At 35.0% G+C, this 26,251-nt stretch overlaps 2 protein-coding genes across 4 annotated transcripts in view; both read left to right on the forward strand.

Annotated features, from left to right (window-relative positions):
• Window positions 1–10,738, forward strand: part of LOC127851720 (procathepsin L-like) — a 160,404-nt gene extending 149,666 nt beyond the window's left edge. Inside the window, exons 5-8 of one of the 3 annotated variants that reach the window (XM_052385578.1) lie at window positions 8,771–8,803; window positions 9,345–9,536; window positions 9,868–10,030; window positions 10,384–10,738. In XM_052385578.1, the coding sequence (XP_052241538.1) occupies window positions 8,771–8,803; window positions 9,345–9,536; window positions 9,868–10,030; window positions 10,384–10,589 (594 nt within the window). In that variant the 3' untranslated portion in view covers window positions 10,590–10,738. The remainder of the gene's footprint in view (window positions 1–8,770; window positions 8,804–9,344; window positions 9,537–9,867; window positions 10,031–10,383) is intronic. The other 2 variants (XM_052385577.1, XM_052385583.1) reach the window with 2 other exon arrangements.
• A 12,884-nt stretch (window positions 10,739–23,622) lies between these two features.
• Window positions 23,623–26,241, forward strand: LOC127851725 (putative nuclease HARBI1). The gene is made up of 6 exons (XM_052385589.1): window positions 23,623–23,681; window positions 24,513–24,614; window positions 25,007–25,084; window positions 25,232–25,338; window positions 25,471–25,661; window positions 25,957–26,241. The coding sequence occupies exons 3-6, from the start codon at window positions 25,063–25,065 to the stop codon at window positions 25,958–25,960; spliced, it is 324 nt and encodes a 107-aa protein (XP_052241549.1). The 5' UTR covers window positions 23,623–23,681; window positions 24,513–24,614; window positions 25,007–25,062; the 3' UTR covers window positions 25,961–26,241.
• Window positions 26,242–26,251: the final 10 nt, after the last annotated feature.

Raw genomic sequence — 26,251 nt, forward strand, 5'->3', positions numbered from 1 at the left:
ATATTATAATCTGTAGCGACAAAGCAAATAAAAACTGTAGTAAATGTACGCCTTTTTGAGATCAGTTTTCATTTCGATGTCATTACATAATCCTTACATGTCATTACATAATCATCAGCAGTGATCCACATATATCGTAAAATATACTTCCCTAGAAACCTCTATGTATAATTCTTCACAGCTCTCATAAATGCATGCCGCAACGACCTGTAGAAGCGATGCTGACCAAATTGGGTAAGGTGGACCCCGTCTGCTGCAAAGATCTGTGTATGGGCACCGAAGATACGTCTGTGGCTCCATAATGTATTAGATGGATGAGATTCCAATAACGTCTTTAAAATTGAATTTGTGTGACGTCGTTTTGCCTCATATTCCTCTACACTTACGTTCCGAGGTTTTGCACGTGTAAACAATTCACAGAGAATAACCTGCTTTACATTATAGTCCTTTTAAAGCAGGACGCCAATCTCCTCTAACGTACTTGCCACGGTTAATGGCACTATCCTTGAGTTCATGCCTATCTCACAGTCTATGTCGTTTTCACCGAGCTAAAGTACAACAATTTGTGTCTTATGTATTCTAAGAAAATTGTCAAATCGTTGCTTAAACTTGTCAGTGCTTACATGTCTCTGGTTATTTTCGCAAACGCTCAGTCCACCCAGCCCCATATGGATCACCTCGCATTCCACCAGGCCATAGTTGGCAGGCAGAGAATGATGCCAAAAGCTCTCGTGTAGTCTACGGATAAAACTATGCCCCAAAATCGCTACAGAAATTCTTTGATTTCTTCCCTCTATTTCCAAACAAAGGAAATCGACCAGTGCACTATCGAAAACTGGAAATACGTCCAAACCTGGTAATTTGGAGTTAGATTATCGATGTATTCCGTGTGGTGTAACACTGTTAAATAAATATAGCTATGCAATCATGAATATTCCATAAAATAACGTGTAGATTCTAATAAATCAAAATTTTTCTTTGTTCTCTTGTAAAGCGGCGTGGCATCTAAATGCGCATAATTAAAGAACGTAACTCTTCGTGTGTTTCCGTAATTGTTTACTGGGAATAAAGCCAAGCTGATCCGAATTTTATGTAGATAGGTTAAAGTCAATCTGATTGCCGTTCCCTTCACCCAACGCATAAAAAACACTGATACGTTATTTCGTATAGTTTGCATTTATGTCATCGGTCTTTTAAGAATAAAAGTACAACTAAGGTTTCATTCATCAGTCATGTCAATTAAAACAATTGTACACGGCACATTGAATGATCTATTTATAACACACATTGCCATATACCTAGACAATGTCTGAAAGTGAAAATGCATTTAATTTAATGTATCATGCGGATTTACTTACTTAACATAGCTATTTGTATTACCGTTTGATTAAAATGCAATAATTTTAATATTGTATATTATTAATTGGCTGATATTAAGCAAATTTAATCATAACATGAGCTGATTTTACAAATTTAAAGATCAATGTTTCCCCAGTTATAATCTATAATAGATAATCGCTGTCTCATGCAAAATTTAAATTTAACCACATGAACGTTGTATCAATAATCCGTCTCGCCCTCGATGAACCCTTGAGCGATTACATACCGGAAAGCATTGGCAGCAATCTTGTTTACCATACGCTCGAGAACACTCCACAAGTTGCTGTCCATTGATTAACACAAGTGGATCTGTCTTTCGAAAATGTTGACCCTCAATTTAACCAGTCTGATAAATAAAAAAAAACACGTTATTATCAAAGATATGTACACATGTAAACAGAAAAAATATTCAGTTTCTTTTTTCGAGAACATTTGTAAAATCAGCCACCTCGAAATATAAAATTAGCTAAATCTCACAAATAATTAAAAATGCTTTTTTGAATGAATATGCCAAGTTTTTGTCCTTTTTTGAATTGTGATAGTGTTTGTTAAAAATTACAAATGCCTTCTATATTCACTCGTTGATGACAAACAAAGTCCTTAACCTGTTCCGTAATTATTTCAGCTTTACTTACTGAAGGTCTGTCGTCAACAATATAGACCAACCGAATGCATCCAATATATTTAGTTAATTCATTTAAATCCCAATAGTTTGTAAGGGTAAGTATTTGTTTAAGTAGTCATTTGTGTGCACTTCGTGTTTTTATTTGCTACATTGCAAAAATATAATTTATATTGTATACATTGAAACTATTCAAACTTTATGTCAGTCATTTGTAGTTGCCGCTTATCGAAATCAAATTTGTAATAGGCCAATTTAGTAAACCTATGCACAAGTACACGTTAGATGTCTCAGACACAATTCAACAGCTTCATGTGGCCATTTCTTAACGTTGAATTCTGCAAAGAACAAATGGACAAATTGCTCTTCGGTAAAAAATAGACACTCAATTCATACTGCGGGGGCTTTTAAAATTGTTATACTAGTTTTATTTAATTCTTCTTTTTTTAATCTTCCGATATCTTATCAAAACTGTTTTGGTCTAAGACCTCATGATCATAATTATCCGTGTTGCGAAAAAACCTATTTTTTTTTAAGATAAAAAATTTAAATATCTGCCTGTTCACATGTTAAAATAACATTTAAAACTTCCGGTTATTTTTTTTTTACTTAGTGAGGATTAGCTGTTTGTATTATTGTAACAATAAAATATAAAACACTGGGAAGAGTTTCACAAAACTTTATCTACGTTGCATTAAAACTTCCTTCTTATGGTATTGAAGAATGCAGCCGCGTTTTTGTTTTCGGATGGTATTCATGGATGCTTTTCAATATAGAAGTATATTTTCCGCCCTGTTGTGATAATAATTATCCGGGTATCTAAGCAGCAGTACTTATGCATGCGTTTTTCTCATTTACATAAAAAGCTTGGAGATTTTCAAGGTACGGGCTGTTATATTTATTTGGAATTGTGTTATATTTATCGCCTTTTAATTTACTGTGTTTGACCAATCTATGTTTTCCTTAAACGTTTTGTAAACAGTACATTTAATTGAATATAATATCACAAAACACTTTTCTATAATTATACGCAGTTATATTGATGTAGAATAGTGTTCATCATGTATTATGATTTTTTATTAATTTTTAATTATATCTTTTCGATTTTCACATTTCGAAATGGGGGCTCTGCTGTTATTTGCTCTTGAGACACCTGCTCGTTTGTATCTTCACTAATCAGCAATACAATCTGCCGCACAGTTGCCGATAAATATGCATACTGGCTTGATCTTCTACTTCTCTTGACTACGGGTACCGCTCTCAGGTTACTATCTGACACTGTGTCATGGCCATGTGAATATGTGTAGGCTACACAAGAGCTAAATCGGCCGTATTATTTGATTGAAATCGGAAAGAAATATGCAGTTTATAGCACAACGGTCCATCTGGATCACGGATCGAACCACAATTCCTGTAATATATCAAGAACACCATCACATATACCAAAACGAGCAGCTTTTTAAACAAAACCACCAAATAGCTAGACTTGTAGGTTTATAATTAAGGACAACAGAATCTGTTGCTGAATAATATCTAGCAAGTCTTATTTTAAGACGTTGGGCTAAATTAATCTCGCTTCCGAGCCTCTTTTTGTCATTTTCAGGAACAAACGTCCGTTTTCCTTCAAGTCCGACCAGTCTCAAAAACGTATCTTCACTTACCTCACCGCTCAAATTCTTTTAGAAAAAAAACTGGGGGTAAAAGGGTTTTTTCACAAAATTGTATTGTCTGTAATCCTTTTTAAATGTTCTCTTTAAATGGCGGCCGAAGCTTGCAATACAACTTTTGGCGACTGTGACACTGACATCGTTCAAAAGATGATTACCATAAGCAATAGTTTTTCAGCTTATAGACATTCAACAAAGCAACCAAAATTAAAATCTTAAATTCGTTTTTATTTCAACACTCTAAATTGTGCTTTTTTTATGCACCTTTTTAGGGATTTTTCTATAGCCGTTTCGCCTTGGCTGCTGTCAATATTTGTTTTGCAGCTTGGGCATTATAACTTGGAAGCATAAGACATACAAACCGCAAACAAAGCTATCCGCTATTCGACATTCGGATAGAACCGATAGGTGTTTGTGTTAAAAAGTTACCAGCACATAATATGTAGTAATATTCGGAAATTATTGTTGATTTAACGACTGCTATGAGAGCAGAAATTTAAAACCACACTGAAATTTTCCCAAAAGCTCAGAATGCAATTATACATCACATTATGTGGGGACAGTGGTCTAGTGGTAAGATGCTGGTCTAGGGATCGGAAGGTCCCTGGTTCGAATCCCGCCCAGGCCACTGGATTTTTCTGAGCCAAAAATAAATCCCACGCTTGCTCCTCTCCACCCAGGTGTGTAAATGGGTACCTGTGAGGGAAATAAGCCAATGTGCCGTGGCTGCCTTGTGCGCCATATGTAAACGGACGACTTAGATCCCAGTGATCGGGGGGTTAATGTCGAAGTCGGCTGAAGATCTATATCGAAGCAGACTATAAACCGCACCTTTAACCTTTATTACACTGAGTATATTTACTTCCTTTTTTACAAATCTGGTTAACATATATGAATGTGCAACGAAACCATGAGTTTAAAAAGTTAAAAAGCATCTACAAGTTTATGTAAACAAATGTGTTAAATGTTATTTTTGTTTTGAGGTCTAATTTATATCATCAGTTTTGAGTTCTATCAACTTGAAATTTAAGTGCATGTAGTGTGAAAGTAAATGATTCATTTCAAATCAAAGATGGTAATATTGTGCTTTTTTTTAAATAAATCAGGAAGTTAAGTGTCTGAGTGAGTCAGTGTTATCATTTGTTTGCATTTCGCTCGTTTTAATAAAACTTCATCTTCGACGGATGATCACACGTCGTTGCGGGTTGTCTGGTATACGGATTATTGAAATAATATCGAGCACATGCTATCTGTAGTAACATTGTTCTTGTATGAATATCAAGTACGTAGTTGCTCTTCATGACAGTAAGTATGTTTTTTACATTTATTTGTATTTTGTTGTTGTAATATAAGTATACATAGCCAGCGATGTAAATGTTCGTTGTACTTTCACAATGTGTCTATTCGAATGATTCGTTGGATTTGACCATGCTACTGAAGTTAATATAGAATAGAATATATATTAATATAGAATCCCTCAAATTCTCTCCTGCTAAAATGTTAAATGACGACTACGCCAAAAAATTGCATCACGTGCCTTAGAAATTATACATATTGCCTCAGTGTTATTGCTCGTTTTCGCAAGAGTCTAAGATTGTTAAAATATTGACATTGTGGTTGAAAATTACCAACTGCTAGACATTGACCGGGCCATGAGTATTCATTAAATAAAAAAGAATGCAACATTTTCCTCTATATTAAAATCCTTTTTAATGTACTTTTCTCAGCAACACCAATTTGATTTGCAGATGATAACCTCTTTCTAAATTATTTTGTCATAGGGCATTCATTGTCATAAGTTGTCAGCATTAAGGTTCACAAATTGTATTTAATGGTTTCTTGAGTACGTTTCAAGTGATTTATTTCATAGCAACAGCACTGATTCAACCAAACGAAAGATGCTGCTATCGGTTTTGACGCTTTCGTTGTCGGTGCTGTTCGCACGATTCACTCCGACTTTGACGTCATATGGTGACGCCATTCAAATCGGATTCTACAACATGAGTCATACGACCGAGACATTGTTTCAAATGTTCAAAGACACTCATGGTAAACTATAAGATGCTCCTATAAAACGGTAAAATATAAGATCGTGCTTAATTCATGTCGTGCAGAATTGTAAAAATGCATATTACCTGTATATAATTACATGTATTTTTAGCTCACCTGAGCACAATGTGCTCATGGTGAGCTTTTGTGATCGCCTTTTGTCCGTTGTCCGTCGTGCGTCGTGCGTCGTCAACACATTTTGCCTTGTGAACACTCCAGAGGCCACATTTATTATCCGATCTTCATGAAACTTGGTCAGGACATTTGTCCTATTGATACCTCGACTGAGTTCGAAACAGGGACATGCTATTTTCTAAACTAGATTTTTGAAGCAACTTCTAGACTTACAGTAACTGTTATTTATATCAGTGTTTTTTTTAATATAAATTATGAACTTCTTTTTACATTCATTTAGGTATGTGCTGTATGTTGTTCATTTTTGTAACGATACTTAGATTCTTTAGACTTGGTTTGTACCTGTTCTTAATTCTCTGTCATTGTTCTTCATTTTCCGAGTTATTGGAATAAAAGTTAGTTATTTTCGTTAAAGCTGCTTTGGTTTTCACTTATAGATTAATTCTTTGAGTGTATTCAGGCGTATCTGACTGGACGCCTTTAGTTAATTGAAATACAACCAATCAGTGGTGTCATCCTGACCGGAAAAAAAAGCGTTCGTCGAATAAATATTTCCGCATTACATAAGTGCTAACAAAGTTACATAACTAGTTACCGTCCCGTGACCGGTTACTTGCGTAAGCAAACGAGACCGCACTACCACACCTGGATACGACAGTTGAGTTCGAAAATGGATTGGATCGGTAAAAAACATGGCCGCCAGGGGGGTAGTCCCCTTCCTTATATTTATATTGTAAAAAAGCTTGTGAAGTCACATTTTTTGCCTAATCATCATGAAATTTTGTCAAAACATTAGTTATGTGGATGTCTCGAACGAGTTTGAAAATGGTCGTGATCAGTGAAAAAACATCGCCGCATGGGGTCGTGGCAGTTTTCTTTTTATGTTTATAGTGAACACATGTGAACAGTCTAGAAGACACATTTTCATGAAATTTGGACATATCTTGGGAGAGTTCAAAAATAGTTCAGGTCTGTTAAAAAAACATGGCCGCCAGGGGGCCATTTGTTGTTCATTCTTCATGAAACTTGGTTAGAACTTTTGTTCCATTGATATCTTGGGCTGCAAAGAACAGGTCGTTTCTTTTTATATCAGGTGAGCGACTTGGGCCTTTCAGACCCTCTTGTTTTTATCACGGTGTAAAACCTCAGTTTGTTAAAACATGACCAACGAACAGCTTGTTAATGTAAATCTGCTAATGTTCATAGTAAATAAGAGAGTGATGCACATCATATATGTTAAAGAAAACTGTGCATATACATATTTTTCAGAACGGAAATATGAGAGTTTATCAGAGGAAGAGAAACGACGTAAGATATTTGCTGATAACATTAGATATATCAACAAACACAACGCCAAGTACGTCAGCAAAGAGTCGACGTACTATCTCGGGATCAATCAGTTTACTGACATGGTAAAAAAGATAATTATATAAATGAATGTCATGGCTGTTTTATGCGCCAACCAATTTTCATTTAACATACTGGTTACATAACATCTTATTGTTTTTGCACTAACCATGAACAGTAAATCTTAATCAAAAGTCTGGAAAATGAGCTTTAAGTAGGGTTTTTAAATTGTTTTAAGATGTGATTGTTTTAAACTTCCTTCTTTTGTGAAACTATCCATTTATGGTAATTGAAAGGTCATTTTGACATTGTATGATCAAATAAACTTGTTAGATTAAATTGTTATAAAGCATTAGCGATAATATTAAATGACCATCACGAACACCCTTTGGCTTTCGTTTCCTTCTGTTTAGAAATGTACTTTCAGTGCCCATCCTGTTATTGTAAGTGCAAATTTAAATAGTGAAAGCGCTCATTTTCTAAAAATTGAAATGCATTGTTCATCTTTGCAAGAGCACTAAATTATAATTTCTTCGAAATCAGAGCAGTGCTTGAAACACCAAAACGTGGCGATTGTTTTGGTCATACTGCATTAATATTATCACCAATTACCAAGTGTACACAATAATTTCTTCGTGCACTTGTAAATGGAAATTGCATTATTATTATTGCTGTCATTATGTCAAGTGGATACATACTTTCCAATACATTTATAACTGAATTATGTAAAAAGGTTATGTATAAGTATATATTTTAAAACATGATGAATTGATATGCTTATTATTTGCCTGTCTAATATCATGATTATCAATATACTGTTGTAGGCCTATGAAGAATTCGCTAAACAATTTGCCAATCTTCAAAACGAAAATATTTGGACAGGGAATGCGTCCATTTTTCTTCTGCCATAAAATTATGCAGCGCCATCTTTCGTTGATTGGAGACAAAAGGGATATGTGACGCAAGTCAAGAATCAAGTAAGTTGCGAATACATGAAAACACAAATGAAAGCGCATATAATCAGCAATATAGAAAAATGGGGTAGTTTTGAACACATGGACACATTTAAAAGATTCTTAGAGAACTCTTTTACGCCAAGCAAATAAACAAATATGTATTCTACACTCAATTAGCATTATATTAATCCCCAAAATTGTATGTTTTGTAAGTGTCAATTACAAAAACTAACAGCAGGACAATGGCGCAAAAGACCAAATGAACATCAAATGACATCAAAACAATAGCAACATGACGTTAAATACTGCGCGTAACAGTTTCATCTCAGCAAAGCTGAAATACATTTTAAAATATAATTTTAAAAAGCACTCTTAATTGTGTGATACAAACAAGATTGCACCAGTGTTTGTTTGAAAATTGCTATGTTGTCCGCATTAGATACCATATGCATGGAAGTATCTTATTTGCTTGATCATTTTATATATTTAATTTGGTATTCTCAGTCCGTCGGTAAGAAAGTAATAAAGTTTCTTTTATAAGTTATTTTGGAAATGTTGGCGACCATTCTTGTTTAATAGTGATATGCAATCCATTATAAATGTTTCTGTTTCAGGGAAACTGCGGTTCGTGTTGGTCATTTAGTGTTGTAAGCATATTAATAGCCTTTCAAGTTGTTTGTATACATCACTTGTTGTGTAAAATAATATATTCGTTAAATAGTTCTACAATGAACACATATTTAGAACATTAACATATTGTATTGAACATTAAGCTAAATGGACAGCGGCTGCATAAAGCTTAAGTCGATTCTAAAGGGAAATCATATTATAAAGGAAAGTGAAATTAAAGTGTGTTTTAAAAAATATAATAAAAATGAATAAAAATAAGTTCACTGCTACAAACACTATGAGCTTTTTATATTGTTAAGTAAAGTAAAAAGGTCAAAATCTTCACAAAAAGCTCTTTGTCTGTAATAACGTGCCTTATTATACAGACATTCTTTATCGTTTTAACTGATATCAACAATTGGGTCTCGACATCTCAAAATGTCTTGTTATTGTCGCTTGTCCAATAGAACGAACCAAAAAGTGTAAATAAGAGTTCGCCATATTACGTTTCTACAGAGTCTTACTATTCATTGGGTGGACCCATGCAGTTGGCATCCAATAAACTATGTACTTTTGCAGACTGGTACCATCGAAGGTCAGCTTGCCAGGCAGACTGGAACACTTATCCCACTGAGTGAACAACAACTCATTGACTGCTCTAGACAGTACGGAAACATGGGGTGTAACGGAGGATACACTGGTAGAACTCTTCAGTATGTCACCGACCAGCCAGGCATAGTAGGCGAGGCGGACTATCCATACAGAGCAGGGGTTGGTGTATTATATCCCTTCCTTCGTTATGTAAAGCTGGAATACAAATGATTCTGTTCTTTTAAATAAGCATGAAATCGGTTTGTCAGCTGTGCAAAGCTATGCTTTTAATTCTTGAAATAGTCATGCGTCATGATTAAAACTTCTAATCACTTTCACATGTTTTGTTTTATGCGAATTATATTACCCGTTATACCGGTATGAAAGCCCAATTTACAAGCAGTATAAAAACGCCATCATATGTTTTACCACTATATACATTCATATTTGTATGTATTAGTTTAAAAGATAAAACTTAAGTTGAACTATGTTTTTTAACATTTGTTTTTAGGACTCCTATCCATGTTCATTTACCAAGAGCAACGTAAGGGCCATAATTCGTGGATACTATACCGTCAATCCAGGCGAAGATAATCTGGAGACCGTCACCGCTTCAGTGGGGCCTATCTCTGTTTCCATGTACATCAACAGGAACTTCCAGCTGTATCAGGGAGGTATGCGTACAATGTTTGCTGGTTTGATGAGCATAAAGGTGCTTATTCGTTTGATATAATTATGCGGCATAAACTTCGCGTTTACTATGCATATAATTTGTTAGTGTTTCAATATGCATCAAACTGATTACTTTTTTAGTATGCATAGAGTTTGGCATGGGATATTTAGTTGGTTAAATATGCACATAACTGATTACTTGTTAAATTTCTATAGAGTTGCAAGATGATAAATGACATCGGTACAAGATTTAATGGAATATGTTCACCAGTTTTCATCATTGAAAAATATAATTTTAATCGGATTATCGAAACCAATCGGCCTGATATCAACCAAGATTCATGGTCTGTTTAAGGTGTCTTCTACGACCCATCATGTTCCAGCACTGCGATCGGACGCCACGCCGTGCTGGTTGTGGGCTATGGATCGAGCCCCTCCAACTACTGGCTCGTGAAGAACTCCTGGAGCTCCGGATGGGGTGAAGAAGGCTACATAAGGATGGCCAAAGATAGTGACAACATGTGCGGCATTGCTTCGGAAGCCGTGTTTCCCCGTGTGTGAACAGAACATTTCACTTTTTTTATGAACAACGCTTTTCGCGTTGTGTCGGCAAATCAAGGCCAATAGTAAAATCGCATAAATGGCATTACGTTGGTGTTTACTTTGTTAAAGACAGAGTAGCCGTACTAATAAAAAGAATTTGATTTGTATCTTACTTCAATTTTCTGTCATTACATCACACTATCACCAACTATACAATCGTTTAATGTTTTGTATGACACTATTAGCTGGACTGATGTTAACGTCAATACTTGTATTCGCTCAGCTTTGGCAATCATCGTTATTCCACAAAATGCAGTTTTTCATCACACAAATCTTTTGGGCTGCGTGTGTTGTTTTTACAGAATAATATGTTGAAAAAAGGTTTATAATAACACGAGCTTTACAGACAAAACATCGGTCCTCTGAGGAGTTAATTTTGTCCGAGTGAGAATCGAATATTGCGTAAGCATTTCTTAGTTATTTCATATTATAGGTTTCAGATTTCTTTTATTTAAGAAATGATTTTTTAAGGCCCTCTTTAAGCATACTAAGTTTAATCAACAAAGTATGTATTCAATATATACACCACATGGTCATTTATCCTCACACCAACCTTAATAAACTTTGTTTGCATACCTTCAGTTTTCCCAGTATCAATATTTTTAGTTTCATCAATCTAGCTAACATCCTATTTGAGTTATCGCAGAAATCAGAATTTAGTTATCAAATATATTTTTTATAAAACTAGCATCTGTTATTATTCCCTTATTACGGCCTTCAATGCACTTGCCACGTTTTATCAACCTCGCATGAATGCTTTTTAAATAAACGCATGCTCAAGATTTTAGTTTGCATTTATTTGTGTTACCATGGCCACGATATTTTGTGTGATCAAACGAAATATAACGTGCATATTCCCCATGTGGCTTCCTCATAAACCTAGCTTGAGTACTTTTTGAGTTATCGCAGGGCCCAGATAGTGACGGCCACACGGAAATACGATCATGGGCGGTAGGGGGGCGAACTTAAAGGGACTGTCAAACGCGAATGACGAAAAAAGTTCTAAAATACCGTATGTATTACAAGTGTTAGTGATTAAAATATCACGACTGGTATATAACATTTCTTGAAAACAGTTAATATTTTCAGTAAATTCGGTAATAAAATTTCGCGATGTGAAATCGAAAGGACATCGCTTAAATAGATGACATAACGATTTACACACTATAAATAACGCAAGTAGATTGATCATTTTATATATAAAATATATACAATTCACTACGCATGCACAATTTGAATGTCTATGTTTACCACGTGTCGATGATGATCATTCTACTGGCATTATTTATAGTTAACTGGTAGTTAACTGGTAGTTACCTGCTAGACATACCCAGTAAAAGCTATTACCAAATATACAGAAAATATGAAAATTTAACAACTCTTTTCAAGTAATGTAATATACCAGTCGTGATATTTTAATCAATATAAACTAATAATTGTAAAAAATACGGTATTTTACAAATTTTCTTTTCTTCGTCGTCGTGGTTTACAGTCCCTTTAACGTGTCAGGTAATAAATGGACTTTTACACCTGTATGTTTTTGAGACCGTGTGTCAGTCTCTTCAGTTGTGTAAAGCAGAATGCGAAGTGTTTGCTATACAACTTAACACCACCAACATGACTTATTATTACTACAAAGGGAATGAAACTAGCAAAACAGAGCAAACAATTGTTTCGATGTCTTATTGTTGTTTTGTCTCGTTCTGTAAAGGCAATTTGCCTTGAATTGAAGACTAGCGGAAAACCATTTCTGTTTTGATTTGTGTTTGTAGTTTCATTATGTCTTTATATTTGACAATGCTTCGAGGAATGAAGGAGTTTTATACCGACATAAACCTTATCAAACGAAGAGTTTGCATTAACTGCATACTGTACATATAGTAGTGGTTAAAATGTCTTATACGACCCTAATTGCTCGAGCACTGCCTCGGCAATCATTAGCTCGCTCGTGATAGTCTATGGGCCTAATCCATCTTGCTTCTGGTTCGTAAAGTACTCGCTCGCGGAACTCCCGCTTGGTTAAAGGATGGCAATGGATAGAAACACGTTGTGTGGCATTTCTTTGGACACCGTTTTTCCAATTGTGTTATGAGTTACTCCCATTACATTTTAGACAGTTTATATTTGCGTTTTATAATGGCTTCAAATGTATAAGGGGCGCACAGATTAAATGTGAACAACATCTTTATACACTGGTTGTCAGTATCGTCTGAAAACTCCGTTCATTTTGTTATTACTCTATCATTCACAACCATAATCTTGATGTTTCAACTTTGCGTTTCGTCATTTATAGAATGGCCCGTAAAAACATAAAATTGCTACACGAAAACATGGGAAACAGTTTGCGACAGACTTAAGTTCTTCAAACAAGAGTCTTTCGCCAAGAATTTCATGTGCATACTATTTATGTATTATCGTATATATGTCCACAACTATATGAACAGATTGTTTTTAGTTCTAATTTGTTGCGGCAGGAAATGTGATAAATTTATACTGTTGATACACGTAATGCTAGTCTATTTGCGATAGGGTATTGTTTGAAAACAGTACTTCCACGTGCGGGTGGGACATCATTTGTTACTCGCGATTTCTGATATTGTAAGTTTTGACGAATAAGCATGCAGATACGTTTTCCATAATTTAATTGATTTATGTAAAATGTGTACATTAAGTGCGATCCAATAGGTTTTAGAATTCATCTTCTATATTTGGAATACATTCAATTCAAATTTGGTATTGAATAAATTATATCATACCAAATATCGATTTGAGCTGGTCTACATTAAATAAGCATTATTAGTTTTCTCTAAATACTATATGTCAATGTAGTAATTATTCCCCGTCTGTTCAATCCAGTGCACAAATTGATGAGTCTGAGCCTTTTGTTCTAAATGAAACATTCTTTTTTTCACATTATCTGTCAATTTCAACATATTTCAACCAATTTTTGCCAAACTTCATGGAAATGTATGTTTAAATTATTTATTTTGCCAAGCTTAATATCAAAGCATATACCCATTGATTGTTTTATAAAAAGCTTTTGAATTATTGGAGATTAACATTTCCTTCAATATTCACCAAAAGTTGCGAAAGTGTTAATATATAATAGCTTATTAATACCTTTTGATTTATCAAACATTTGTAGATAACAAGTTTGTATGTGTTTTTATAGATATGCCCTAATCAAGCTATACGGTACAGTTCATTAACGTATGTTGCATTATGGAAAATATTAAAGTGATTTACATTGTTTGTTATATTTTTTCGGCTATTGGAAGCAAGGTAAGTTTATTGTTTTAAACTTGCTATGTAGAACTTCGTAGGTCATTGTGAAATGAAATTGAAGTATTTTTTTCTTAAATGTTTCGCCAAAGTGTTTATTTTGCCAAAAACCGATTTTTTTCACCGCAGATCTATGTTCTACTCATTTTGATTTAGCCTACATTTTGTAACTGCATGGACTGTCAATTTTAGTTTAATGATTCATTTCACAAAATCGAAGAATAAAGCTGTTTGTTCGTGTCTAAAATTAAGCAAAAAATCATCTGTCCTCACCTTGTTCGATATCAGTTGGTTACAACTATTTGTGCGTATATTGTTCGCTCAACGGCCACTGATGCTGCAAATGAAACGTCGCCCGAATGAGTTCATTGGATGATTTGGTGCTACAAAACACGCAAAAAAAAACCTGATTTGCACGTAAACAAAACAATCAAAATAGTATTATATATATATTAAAAACACATTTTTAGGACTATTATTAGTATTGTATTAACATATTAAGCTTTCAATAAGTTCGGCTAAAATAATTCATTAATTTTGACGAATACGCATTTATTATTCTGCACTTTCCAATCGCTTGTGATTATATTGTATAGAAATCCATATGTGTTTTATTTCGTTCGCTATCTGCAACATATTAATTTGTTATCATGTATTCAGAGACAGGTCTAAAGACAGTACGATCAACTATTCATGAGTTATAATGAAAGAAATAAGTGAAATAGTCACCTTGCAGTTATGATGAGTGGGGTTTTTGAAGGATGTAATGAAAACCCTTGAAAACTATCCGCATAGATATAGAGAAATAGAGATTTGAACTTTTTAAAGAAGCCGGAGTACACAAAATATTGAATTGAACCTGAGTCGCCTAGGTGAGAAGCGTGTGTATCAACCACTGCGCTAGCAAAACAGCCAAACATATTGATATCTGCACCCATAATATATCAATAATCTTATTCACAAACGAAATCGACGGAATGGTACTTGAACCAAACTAAGTACGTCCGCTATGGTTGGACTCTACTATATCTTACAAAATAAAATAAAAAAGCGTACGATAACAAAACCAGGAATCCGCGAGGTCCTCCTTTTTTCTTCTTTTAACTGATCTGAAGCCATTTCCTGACGACGAAGATAAGGAAAGCACGCATACATGAAACTTCCACACATCTCTAGAAGCTGCAATTCATGCGCATACTGCTATACACCACAGTGCGACCTCTAAAAAAGACAACATGACCGACGTAAGATACACTTGGGAATTGTGGCGGTTTTCTCTTGTGTTTTATGTTACCTCTGATATGTTTTTTTCATCGGAACAAGCTAACATTACGCTGTTAATGCGGATACTTTGCTAGCAGATGGCATTTCGATAACAGATAAAACAAAATCCACGCGCGTGAGGTAAGTTCCTCAGTTTTTTAAGTTATACCCTACAGATTTTTTTAGACAAAGCACATGATCGTTATTATAATTGGTGTATCCTTTTCTATTGGGGAAAAATATCACGGAAGAATAGTAGATTTTTCCCCAAAAAATACAAAATTCGGTGGGAAAACAGCATGAACTGAATGAACAGTAAGCATGTCAACAAAATAAAGCGTCTTAAAAATATTGCAAGTTATTGTTTGATATTCCAGCATGTAGAGTAATCGATGTGCTTCAATTACTGAGATTTTGACAGTATTTAATGAAATATAAACGAAGATAAGGCATGTTTTAATAGGTCGTATTCATGAAGTTGCAGACACTTTGATTCCCGATAAAGGACACTTCGGATAACAGAGACTTTCAACAAATTGGGCACTCAGATCACGAGTTTTATCTTCTACCAGAAATGCATTTATGTATATTATGGCTATTCTCTCCAAACATTTTGAAGGACGAATCAACATGCATAGTCAGGCGCGACACTTATGAGAATCTATGCATAACTTAATTACACATGTGAAATATAACAAATGGTGTTGTTCGTTTTCTAAAAATCACATTACTATTAATTAACACTATTAATTAGGGATGGCAAAATTATTCGAATATTCGAATATTCGATTGAATGGTCAGCATTCGAATAATAAAAATGATATTCGCATATTCGCATTTTTATACAACCGTAATTTCACCAATATTTAATGACCTGCGATCCGCTTACTAAAAGCAACCGAAATCATCTGGGAGTAACATGTTTGACGTGACGTTCTTCGTGTCAAACTGATAACCCGGCCCGTATCAGTGTTGATTGCGCAATGCAATATACACGCTCTAAGAAAGGCCCCGACTGCTTTCGCCAATGGGGTGCCAATTAACGGTTTCAATTGACTGGCGAATAATAATTAAGTTTTGTGATCACAGTATGTACAGCCATTAAAATGTGTGAATAACTCAAATCGTGCAATGCAATATACTTAATATAAGAAAGGGCCCGAACTGTTGTTTGTCAATTAGGTACCAATTAAGGGCTTCAATTTACTTGCGAATAATAATTTATGTTTTGGTGATAACAGTTTGGACAGACATTTAAATATGTGAATTACTCAAAAGGAACAGATGATATAAACTAAACAATAATCAAGGAATCATAATTCAAATCTGAAAATGCCACCAGCCCCTTCTGCAGTATGGAATACTATACACGGTCTGAGGATAAGAAGACCGCAACGTGTAATGTGTGTAAACTTAGTTTTACATAGGCGCGGTCTGCTACAAATCTGTGGAATCAATAAAAAATAAAATTCTATGACACGATGTTTTTCATTCTATTTGTGCCCGATCACAGTATCGGTCATAGTATTAGTCGACAGCGTACATTTTTTTTTAGATAGCAACGTTAATAAACAGCCTCGTATATAGTAAACGGATATAACTTACAAACCAATGGAAATTAACACATAACATGGTAAAATCAATCCAGCCGTTTTATGCGAATATTCGAATATTCGATTGAATGAATTTGCGAACATTCGAATACCGATATTGGTATTCGATGCCATCCCTACTATTAATATTATAATTGCAATGTTTAAATAAGATTAAAATGCATATTTACGAAGAAATATATTTCAAGTGTTGACCGGAAATAATTGTCCACGTAATGAACTTGTTTTTAGTGGTAACTGGGGATTTAGAGAGATGAAACTACAACGGTTTTTCTGGATCAACACGAACGTGTTTAATTTTACTTATAGCAGGTCTCTAAATAACGGGAGCGAAGTAGGTCTTTAAAAGGCAAAGACACCTTTGTTCTTCAGAAAATCGTTTGGAGTTGGTGCTCATTAGAATCGCATCATCAAAACGATTCTAATGCGTAACCACATAATCAATAAATGTCTTGAAAACTCCCTTTATCTTTAGCTCTGCTTATGGGAGGCACTTACTTTTACACAATGAAAATAACGTAAACTCAATGTGCAATTCACCTGACCCTAAATCACTTTATTGAGTGAGTTAAAAGAATTTCGGACCTGCATCGCTGCTTATATTTATCTTTAAGTAGCAGTTTTAGCAGAGTGATGTTTCATGACATACTCTCTGATATATAAGTAAATGACCTTAGTAACTTAATTCTGAAATAATTATACATGCCTAAGATCAACCGTTTCGCTACAAGGAACGTTAGAATACTTTTTTTAAGCTCGTGTACTATGCGAAGCTCCGGCGGTTGGGTGACTCGAAAACTGGAAAATATATGGTCATATAGACGGTACTCATCCGACATATTGAATTAGTTTCTCATGTATCTTTCACATTTGTATAAAATCATAGTCATATTTAAAAGAGATAAGAAAATGATTCGGTAATTTGTTTTTAATTTACTTCAGTTCATACATTTTTATGAATTGCCTGCTTACTATAACAGCGAATTCAGCAAGAAAATAAGTTACGATATATAATATGAATTATATCAATATACTGATTTGTTTCATTAAGTTATAAAACTACACAACAATCACCTGCTATATATAACGCGTCATTCATCGCAGCACACCAAAAATGCAATCACATTTTTGGCTTGTAAATTGCTACATATAAACATCAAGGCTATTCTTTATTAAAATCATACGTAATGGCTTCGTTATCTCTCGGCATCTTAATTACTCATCTGATGAGATTCATATGTAAATGACTACCAGTGCACATGAGGTGGGAGAATGGACACAAAATGGACAACCCAGATAAATAAGTTTTTCCTTAATAACTTAACAAGATGTCTATCCGTGTTCGTTCAGCGCTAGCAAAGTTCGAGCCACTATTCGCGGTTACTCCAGCGTCCCTGACGGTGAAAAGAACCTTGAAACCTCCACTGCTGCTGTTGGACCCATAGCAGTTGCCATCGAAGTCAATCAAAACTTCATGAGTTACACGGGCGGTAAGCATACACTTATTATACACCGGGCATGAACAACTTTTATCACGTGACCGCAAAAGTCAACGCCGGTTGAAGAAACAGCCTGTGATCTTGCACATTAAGGTAAGTTTTGTTGTTTTTTCATATGTTCGAAATTTCAGTTTAAAAAAAGCGATAGCCTATGACACAGTATACTAAATAAACTTTAATTTGATATGATTAGATTGCCTTTACTGTTTCCACTTTCCGAAAACACTTCGACACAAAATTCTGATATGCAATGCAAACGCTGTTTGTGTATGTGGTGTTGATGACTTTCTTAAATAATATTGGTTTAACGACTGAATTATTACGATTTTACTCCTCGTTTTAATATGTTTAATAACATTTATGACAAAATAGCGGTGAAATTTGAAAAAGATCTTATTATTTTATGTTGTTTTATTTTGCAAACGCAGTATGGTATTTCGTGTGCAATTGGAAATGGCAAACGCAGGTTGCGAGAACATTCAAAGGATAATGAAACGCACACTGTACACATGTTTGGAAGTCTTCAAACTGATGTTAAGGTTAATAATACAAAAACATTAACTATACACAAAGACCTATAGATAACACAGATTGGAAACTCTCGTCTTCGCGATAGCGATATGCGATAATATCTAACGGCGGACGCGGGTCACGTGAAATTGATTTTGGAGATGCCGGTGTACCTATAGATTCTTCCCTGTTCTAGCTACTGTCGGCCATTTTGTTATAAATCAATCAATTATTCTTCGTAATTAGTCGTTAATATTTGTTGTCGTAGGGTATTCTGAGCATGATCCGCAGCCAATTGTATAAATATGGATAACTCTTATCCAGCGGATAACTTTTGGTTATCTTCAATTTTAGGATATCTTTTTTGGTTAGCGATTGTATAAAAAAATAGTTATCCAAAACGGTTCACGTTCTAGTTAAGTTTTGGATAAGATTTAGCCAAGATATTTGACGTCGGTTATCTTTATCCAAATGAAGAACGCGCTGACAAAATGGCTGACTTTGACATACCGAACGCTAGACGACCAAGACAATTTCGACGAATTGACAGATTTACGGAAACTGACGACCCTGAAGAAATACGACGACGATTTAGATTTACACCTGACAGCATCGACCGCATAGAACGACTGATCGGACATAGACTTGAGAGACCAACTGGACGGAATCAACCCTTGACACCGAGGCAGCAAATATTGATAACACTGAGATTTTTTGCTTCCGGAAATTTTTTGCAATTAATAGGGGATACTTTTGGGGTGGACATTGCCACGGTTTCAAGGGTAGTGACCAGAGTAACTGACGAACTGTGTGACCTGAAAGACCAAACAATTAAATTCCCGACGACGGACAGACATAAATCAATTATTAAACAGATTTTTTTCAAAATCGCTGGATTTCCGTCTGTAATTGCGGCGATCGACGGAACACACGTTCGCATCATTGCTCCCCATGCACACGAGGAGCAATATGTGAACAGAAAGCACTATCACAGTCTCAATGTACAGGCAACGTGCGACCATCGAGGTATTTATCAATTTGTACACAAAAATTCAAAACATAATTTTAGTTCTTACCTTCAAGTTTGAGTATCCCTTCATTTTATAAATCTAATTATTTATATTTATATGCATCCTGCTGTTTTACACACCAGATCAAAGATTCCGTAACACTTACTTATGATCTGGTACGATTTATTATAATTCCGTTTTTCGTTTAACACACGTCCTTTAAGTCCAAACTTCCACAGTGTAATACATATTTTCGCCCAAAAACTCACATTTACTCAGTTCAAATGACGTAAAGATTCTAAATAAAGATAGCTAAAGTCTGTTTCATGGTTAAAATATAGTCTGATCCTTTGTATTATAGAGGCACAAGACAGGGAATTCCAATAGCCTTCTTTCCTCACTCTTCATCCAACCCTATAAATTCATCCACCCCCTTATTTCGGTAATTATGACATTTTTCTGATAAAACTTAAGTTAGTAATGCTTATTTAAAAAACATACAACATAGATGTTGTATTTTGGTTAAAAACATGTGAATTTTAGATTTTGTTAGAGAAAAAACAATGATTTTGAATATATTCACTTTTAAACAGTGTTTTTGTGTTTATTAGTCTATAAGATATACTTTTAAATGATTATATCAAAATTACTTCAAAAGATTTATGTTTTCCTATAAAAATGTTGACTGAACAGATTGATAGGAAAGATACAGACAAATTAGTGGTTGCTAGGGTGTGCATTGTAAATTATTTTGCCATACTTTTGTTGGAAAGATATAATGACAATGACAATGACAATAGGTTTATTTGTACTGAAAGGCCTCCGGCCCAAAATACAAACATACATGCAGTAATCATAAGTAGTGACATGGTATGTAATATTAACAACAATACTGGTAAGACGTGTTAAGTAAAAACAAAAAAAAAGTATAATGCTTATAGATATATAGTCAATCACGTAAGCGTTAGTTAAATGTATTTGAAATACTATCGAAGACAGGTGTTATCAAATTTTTAAGTAGCACATTTACGAATGGAGCAGTATCGCACAAAATATACACTATATGCGAGTTTGCCTTCAGTTAAAGTAAACTCTCTCGTAACTTATATGCAACGTCAATATATCTGCCCAATGCAAAAATAGCTTGTTGCCTAGTGTCAGACATAATTAACACAAATAAATGTTCTGATATAGTACATTCCAACCAGTTATTCATAAAACATTGGTCTCTTATATGATTATAAACAGGGCAGACTAATAAAAAGTGAAACTCATTTTCGATACTATACACATTTCTATGTAGACACAATGGACAGAATCTATATTCCCTGTCAATACCGACATGACGACCCTTTTCTATCATAAGTTGGTGGCCAGAACAACGAAAATTCGACAGACAGTGTTTTAAACGATATGACAATGGTGTAGATAAGTAGCGCTCTGGCTCAATTAAGCTTTTAAACAGTTTATAGTGTAAACCTTTTGCACGAGAATTTATATCCCCTAAACGGGTTTGCTTCGCACAGTCAACTAGCCTGGTATGGCATATGTTTAGAAAAAGTAACACTGTTTCCAAGTTCATTACTAATCCATGCGTGGCCAAACCCGAACATAAAAAGTAAATGCTTTATATGCGTTGCCCACGTTACTCGACCAACGTCGTCCAAGCGCCGTAACATTAAGTAGCACTGCTTAGGGTATCTGGTAGTAGCCATCTGTGTCAGAGTCACCCAGTATTTGACACACTTGAACATATAGTCAACGTTAAGTGGGAGGCATCCATATTCTGCTAATGCAAAGCTTTTTGTTACGTTTTGATTCAAACATGCTAACCGTTTGCAAAAATTGATTTGTACGCTTTCTATTTTATCACACATTTGATGTCCCCATAATTCCGCCGAGTATAGCAATATTGGTTTGACAATTGCATCGAATAATTTAAAAGCTTCGTGGTGATGGAAGCTGCCAAAATATGTTTGGTAACGAAATATTGAGTCCGCTGCCTTTTTCGCTTGCATTGATAACGTATCCTTGGTTTTCGTCCAGCATAATTTAGGTGTAAAGAATGATCCAAGGTACCTGTAGAGCGACACGACTTCAATAGGCGTATTGTTAAAGAACCATCGCTCATACTGTCTCAGTGGACCACCATTTCTAAACACTATTATTTTCGATTTGTCCAAATTGAGCTGCATACCCGTGGCCTCGCAGAATTCCTGTATTCGATTGATTTGTATCTGCAGTTTGCTAGCGGTCTCGGCAGCTGCTGCGATGTCGTCTGCAAACATCAGTGCTTGTATTTCATCTATTTCGTTGGATATAAAGATTCCACTTCCGCAATGCTGCTTCAAGTGAGTGACAAGGTCGTTGATAAAGAGCGCGAAAATTACGCTAGAACTGACGCATCCTTGTTTTGTTCCGATGTTACAATCAAAATATTCAGTGAGGCCTGTTGACAATTTAACACATGAGCGAAGCTGTCTATACATGGATTCAAAAACACCCAACAGCAGGCTGTTTTCGTTGACCCCTTTTCGCACTAAGCTGCTCCATAGATGCTGATGCTTACAACTATCAAACGCTTTAAAATAGTCAATAAAAAAATACGTATACTCTTCCTCGTCGTTTTGTTATATATTTTTGAATAACAGCGCTTAAGTTAAACATATTGTCCGTTGTACTATAGCCAGATCTAAATCCCGCTTGTGACTCGTCGATAACTTCATACTGATCAGCCCATCGTGTCAATCGAGAACTAAGTATTTTCATGAAAACTTTACCCAAGCTATTTGCCACCGACACAGCTCTATAGTTATTTGGATCCGATTTAGGTCCTTTCTTGTGTATCGGAGTAATCAGGCTCTCGCACCAATCCACTGGAAAATGTCCTGTTGATAAAACATAGTTAAACAGTATCTTTATGTACGGTAGTGTAACGTGTATTGTATGTTTGTACATTTCTATGCATGTCCCGTCTGGTCCTACAGCACATCCACTGCGTAATGATTTTAGGCTGGTCATAATTTCATTATCAGTTATTTCGCAGTCTAATATATCATTGTCTCTAATGTCTCTTACAGAAGGGAAAATATTTTCGTGTACATGGTTATCATTAATGTCAGAGAACAATTTTTTCAAAATATTCCCGCCAATTATCTGCATCAATAACGTTAGTATTACAGTTATCTCTGCCACAAGCATGTTTAATACTTTTCCAAAAACACCTTGGGTTTTTACTATTTTCAATTAGCAAATTTCTCCGTTGCTTCTTAAGAGACCAACATTTTGCACGACAGAGGTTTTTGAACACATTTTTACTTGTAAGATATATGTCCAAATCATTCTTAGAGTTTGTGCGGCGGTATCGGCGTAAATTATGATATTTGTCATACTTCGCTTTAGTACAGACCTCGTCCCACCATTCAGGTTGTTTATTTGTAGTGTTTCGTTTGTTTGTTTTAGGTCTTGGATGAGAGCGCTTCATACATTGACCAGCGTTTTTAAATAGTGCCACAAAACCATTCAAACTATTGCCAATATCCATACCAATGGTGCTCATAAACACGTCAAATAATTCTTCGAACGTTTGTACAAAGACAGCTTCTGCAGACTCCTGCCAGTTTAACGTGTCAAACAGCTTTAGGTGTATATCTGTTCTTGCTAGTGGATCGGCGTCCACGAGGTCTGTTGTGTCCAATGCGAATTTACAGACTATAGGGAAATGGTCCGAAATGTCCAAACTGTCAACTTTGAAGTCAATTATTCGCTCGAAAAGTGCCGATGACGCTATGAAATAGTCCACTACGCTTGATCCATCATTTGCTGTGCACGTAATTTCACCATTGACATCGCTAAATCTTCCGTTTAATATATGTAAGTCTTTGGTACAACACATGTCTATAAGCGAAAGGCCGAAAGAATTATGCCTGCAATCCCTGCTTTTACGCTTCAAACAAAAGCTATCTCCGGGGTTATGGACATTTTCATTATATATATAGTTCAGGTCATCTTCCTCAATATAGTCTAAAAAATCCTTTACCCGCGCATTCAAATCTCCACCAATTAGGAACATTACGTCTCCTAGTTCAGATTCTATTAAACATATTTGTTCATGTAATAATTCGATTCCGTTGTTATTTTCAGGGTCATATATTGGTGACTGCTCGGGTGCAATATATGCGAAGAATATAACAAGATCTCTGTTTAATTTCACGAACTTCTTGTCCACAAACAGTACAACAGTTTCTTCGAATGCTTTATAAATACGCTTCACTACTCCCTTGTTAATTAACCACGGTTTTATGAAGACAGACACTCCACCAGCACCTCTGTTACCTCGAGTTCTGGTTCTTGGACTATCAAAGATCACATACTCTGTCAAAAACGTACTGAAGTCATCATGTTTTTGCTGCCATGTTTCGCACATACAAATAATATCAAATTCCTCACAGTATTGCTTTACTATCAAATCGTCAGTGTGTAAAATGTCTAATAAATGTCTCACGTGTGGTGAAATTCTTTTCATTCAGTAGAAAAAGTCAATTTCACTCTTAAGTGGATGAATATACAGTAAAAGAGGCTACAAAGAATTATTTTCTTGCTTCATTTTAATAATAAGATGTATCATACTATTTGAATGATTTACTGCACCGGAACGTCTATAGTTAAATTGCATACATTATATTCTATGTAATCATTTTTCAGGTGTATTCACCAGCATAAATGCCACATGGCCTGGAAGTACTCATGATGCTCATGTTTTCAGAACCTCAGAACTGTCTGATTATTTGGAAGCCCATCATCATGGTAAGCGCATATTCTAAAATGGATTGATTTTTTTAAATGCTATTTCATTTATTGTTGTGCATGTTCCTGTTTCTCATTTATAAATGTACATGTATACTTATAAAAGGTTATTCGCCGTGGCGTAATGGATGTCCGCCTAGCGAACTGGATGTCATGGGTTCGGACCCCACTGGGAACGTTCCTTTGATCTCCCCCAAAGACACCAAGTACTGGTTATAGTCCCAGGAAACGGACTCGAGAGCGTTTATATAAGCCTACAGCTTTCGATGCAATCGAGCTAAAATAAATAGGTTTAAACTAAAGGTTATTGTAACAAAATTGATGTGAAAATGAATTATATACATTAAGAAGAGGATCATTCTGTAATTGTTGTTTAATTGTTCTGTTCAAAGGTGTTGAGGATGGAATTGTGTTGGGGGACAGTGCCTACCCATGCAGGAAGTTTCTCATGACACCTAACCTGCATCCTGGTGAGTGCTTCTCTGTTGAACATCTTATCCATTTACCGGTCTTTACAAAATACATTGTAATGAATCTTTTCTTATAACACATGTCTAAGTTCATTTTGATGTTATATGTTTGAAATTAATATTGTAACTATAGCATATTTACACCAGGATCCCTACAGCAACAGATGTTCAATGACGCACATGCAAAGACAAGAAATGTTATCGAAAGAGCATTCGGTGTACTGAAGCGGAGGTTTCATGTCCTTCATGGAGAGGTATTAATTAAGTATTAATGTGTTAATAAGCACTATAACATTTATGTTTAATATCATGAAAAATCTAAATATATGCTCCAAATTAACTTATTTTAATTTAAAAATGTTTAATAATGTTCTTTAAACATTTAGGTACGAATGAAGCCGGGCAAGGTAACAAAAATAATTCTGGCATGTGTAGTATTGCACAATCTCGCTAAGGCATGGGGTGAGAGGGAGGCATTCCCAGAGGAAGAAGACCCTCAACCTCCACCACTTGTCCAGCTTGAGGGTAACCCTGACGGGCAGGCTATCAGGGATGCAATAACTGCAAACTATTTCAGGTTTGAAAATAATAATTCATTCAATGCTTAGAATACATTAAACAAATATTATGACTATGTGCAATAAGTTTGTTAAAAATATTTAACTAAACAAGTAAAAGGCTGTTTATATCTAGCTTAACAATGAACAATAGCATTACATTAATAAGCAATGCACAATAATTATAATATTAATAATAATATTGAAAAATAAAAAACCATTTATAACATACATAAATAATAATATTTATAACAATATTAATAACAATAATAATGAGTAATAAAACTAATCATCAATAAATAACATTAATTGCAGATGAAGACGGACGGACATTACAAGGCACCATGGGTGACTTGATCTATGTATGGCGTAATAGTATTCAGAATGATGTAGGGACATAGACAAAACAAGTCTTAAAAATGTGTGTTCATTTACATCTGATAAAGACAAAACAAGTCTTAACAAGAGCACCGCCTTGCGGGTGCAGACCGCTCATCTATTTTCTTTTTAAAGGTGAAGGGACTCTCATTTTCAATCACAAAGGAGGGAGGAGTGGAGTGAAGAGGGGTGTATAGTGTGGGGTTGTGGACATTTATTACATTATCTTCCA

This window comes from Dreissena polymorpha, chromosome 11 (genome assembly GCF_020536995.1).
Source record: "Dreissena polymorpha isolate Duluth1 chromosome 11, UMN_Dpol_1.0, whole genome shotgun sequence".
NCBI lineage: Eukaryota > Metazoa > Mollusca > Bivalvia > Myida > Dreissenidae > Dreissena > Dreissena polymorpha.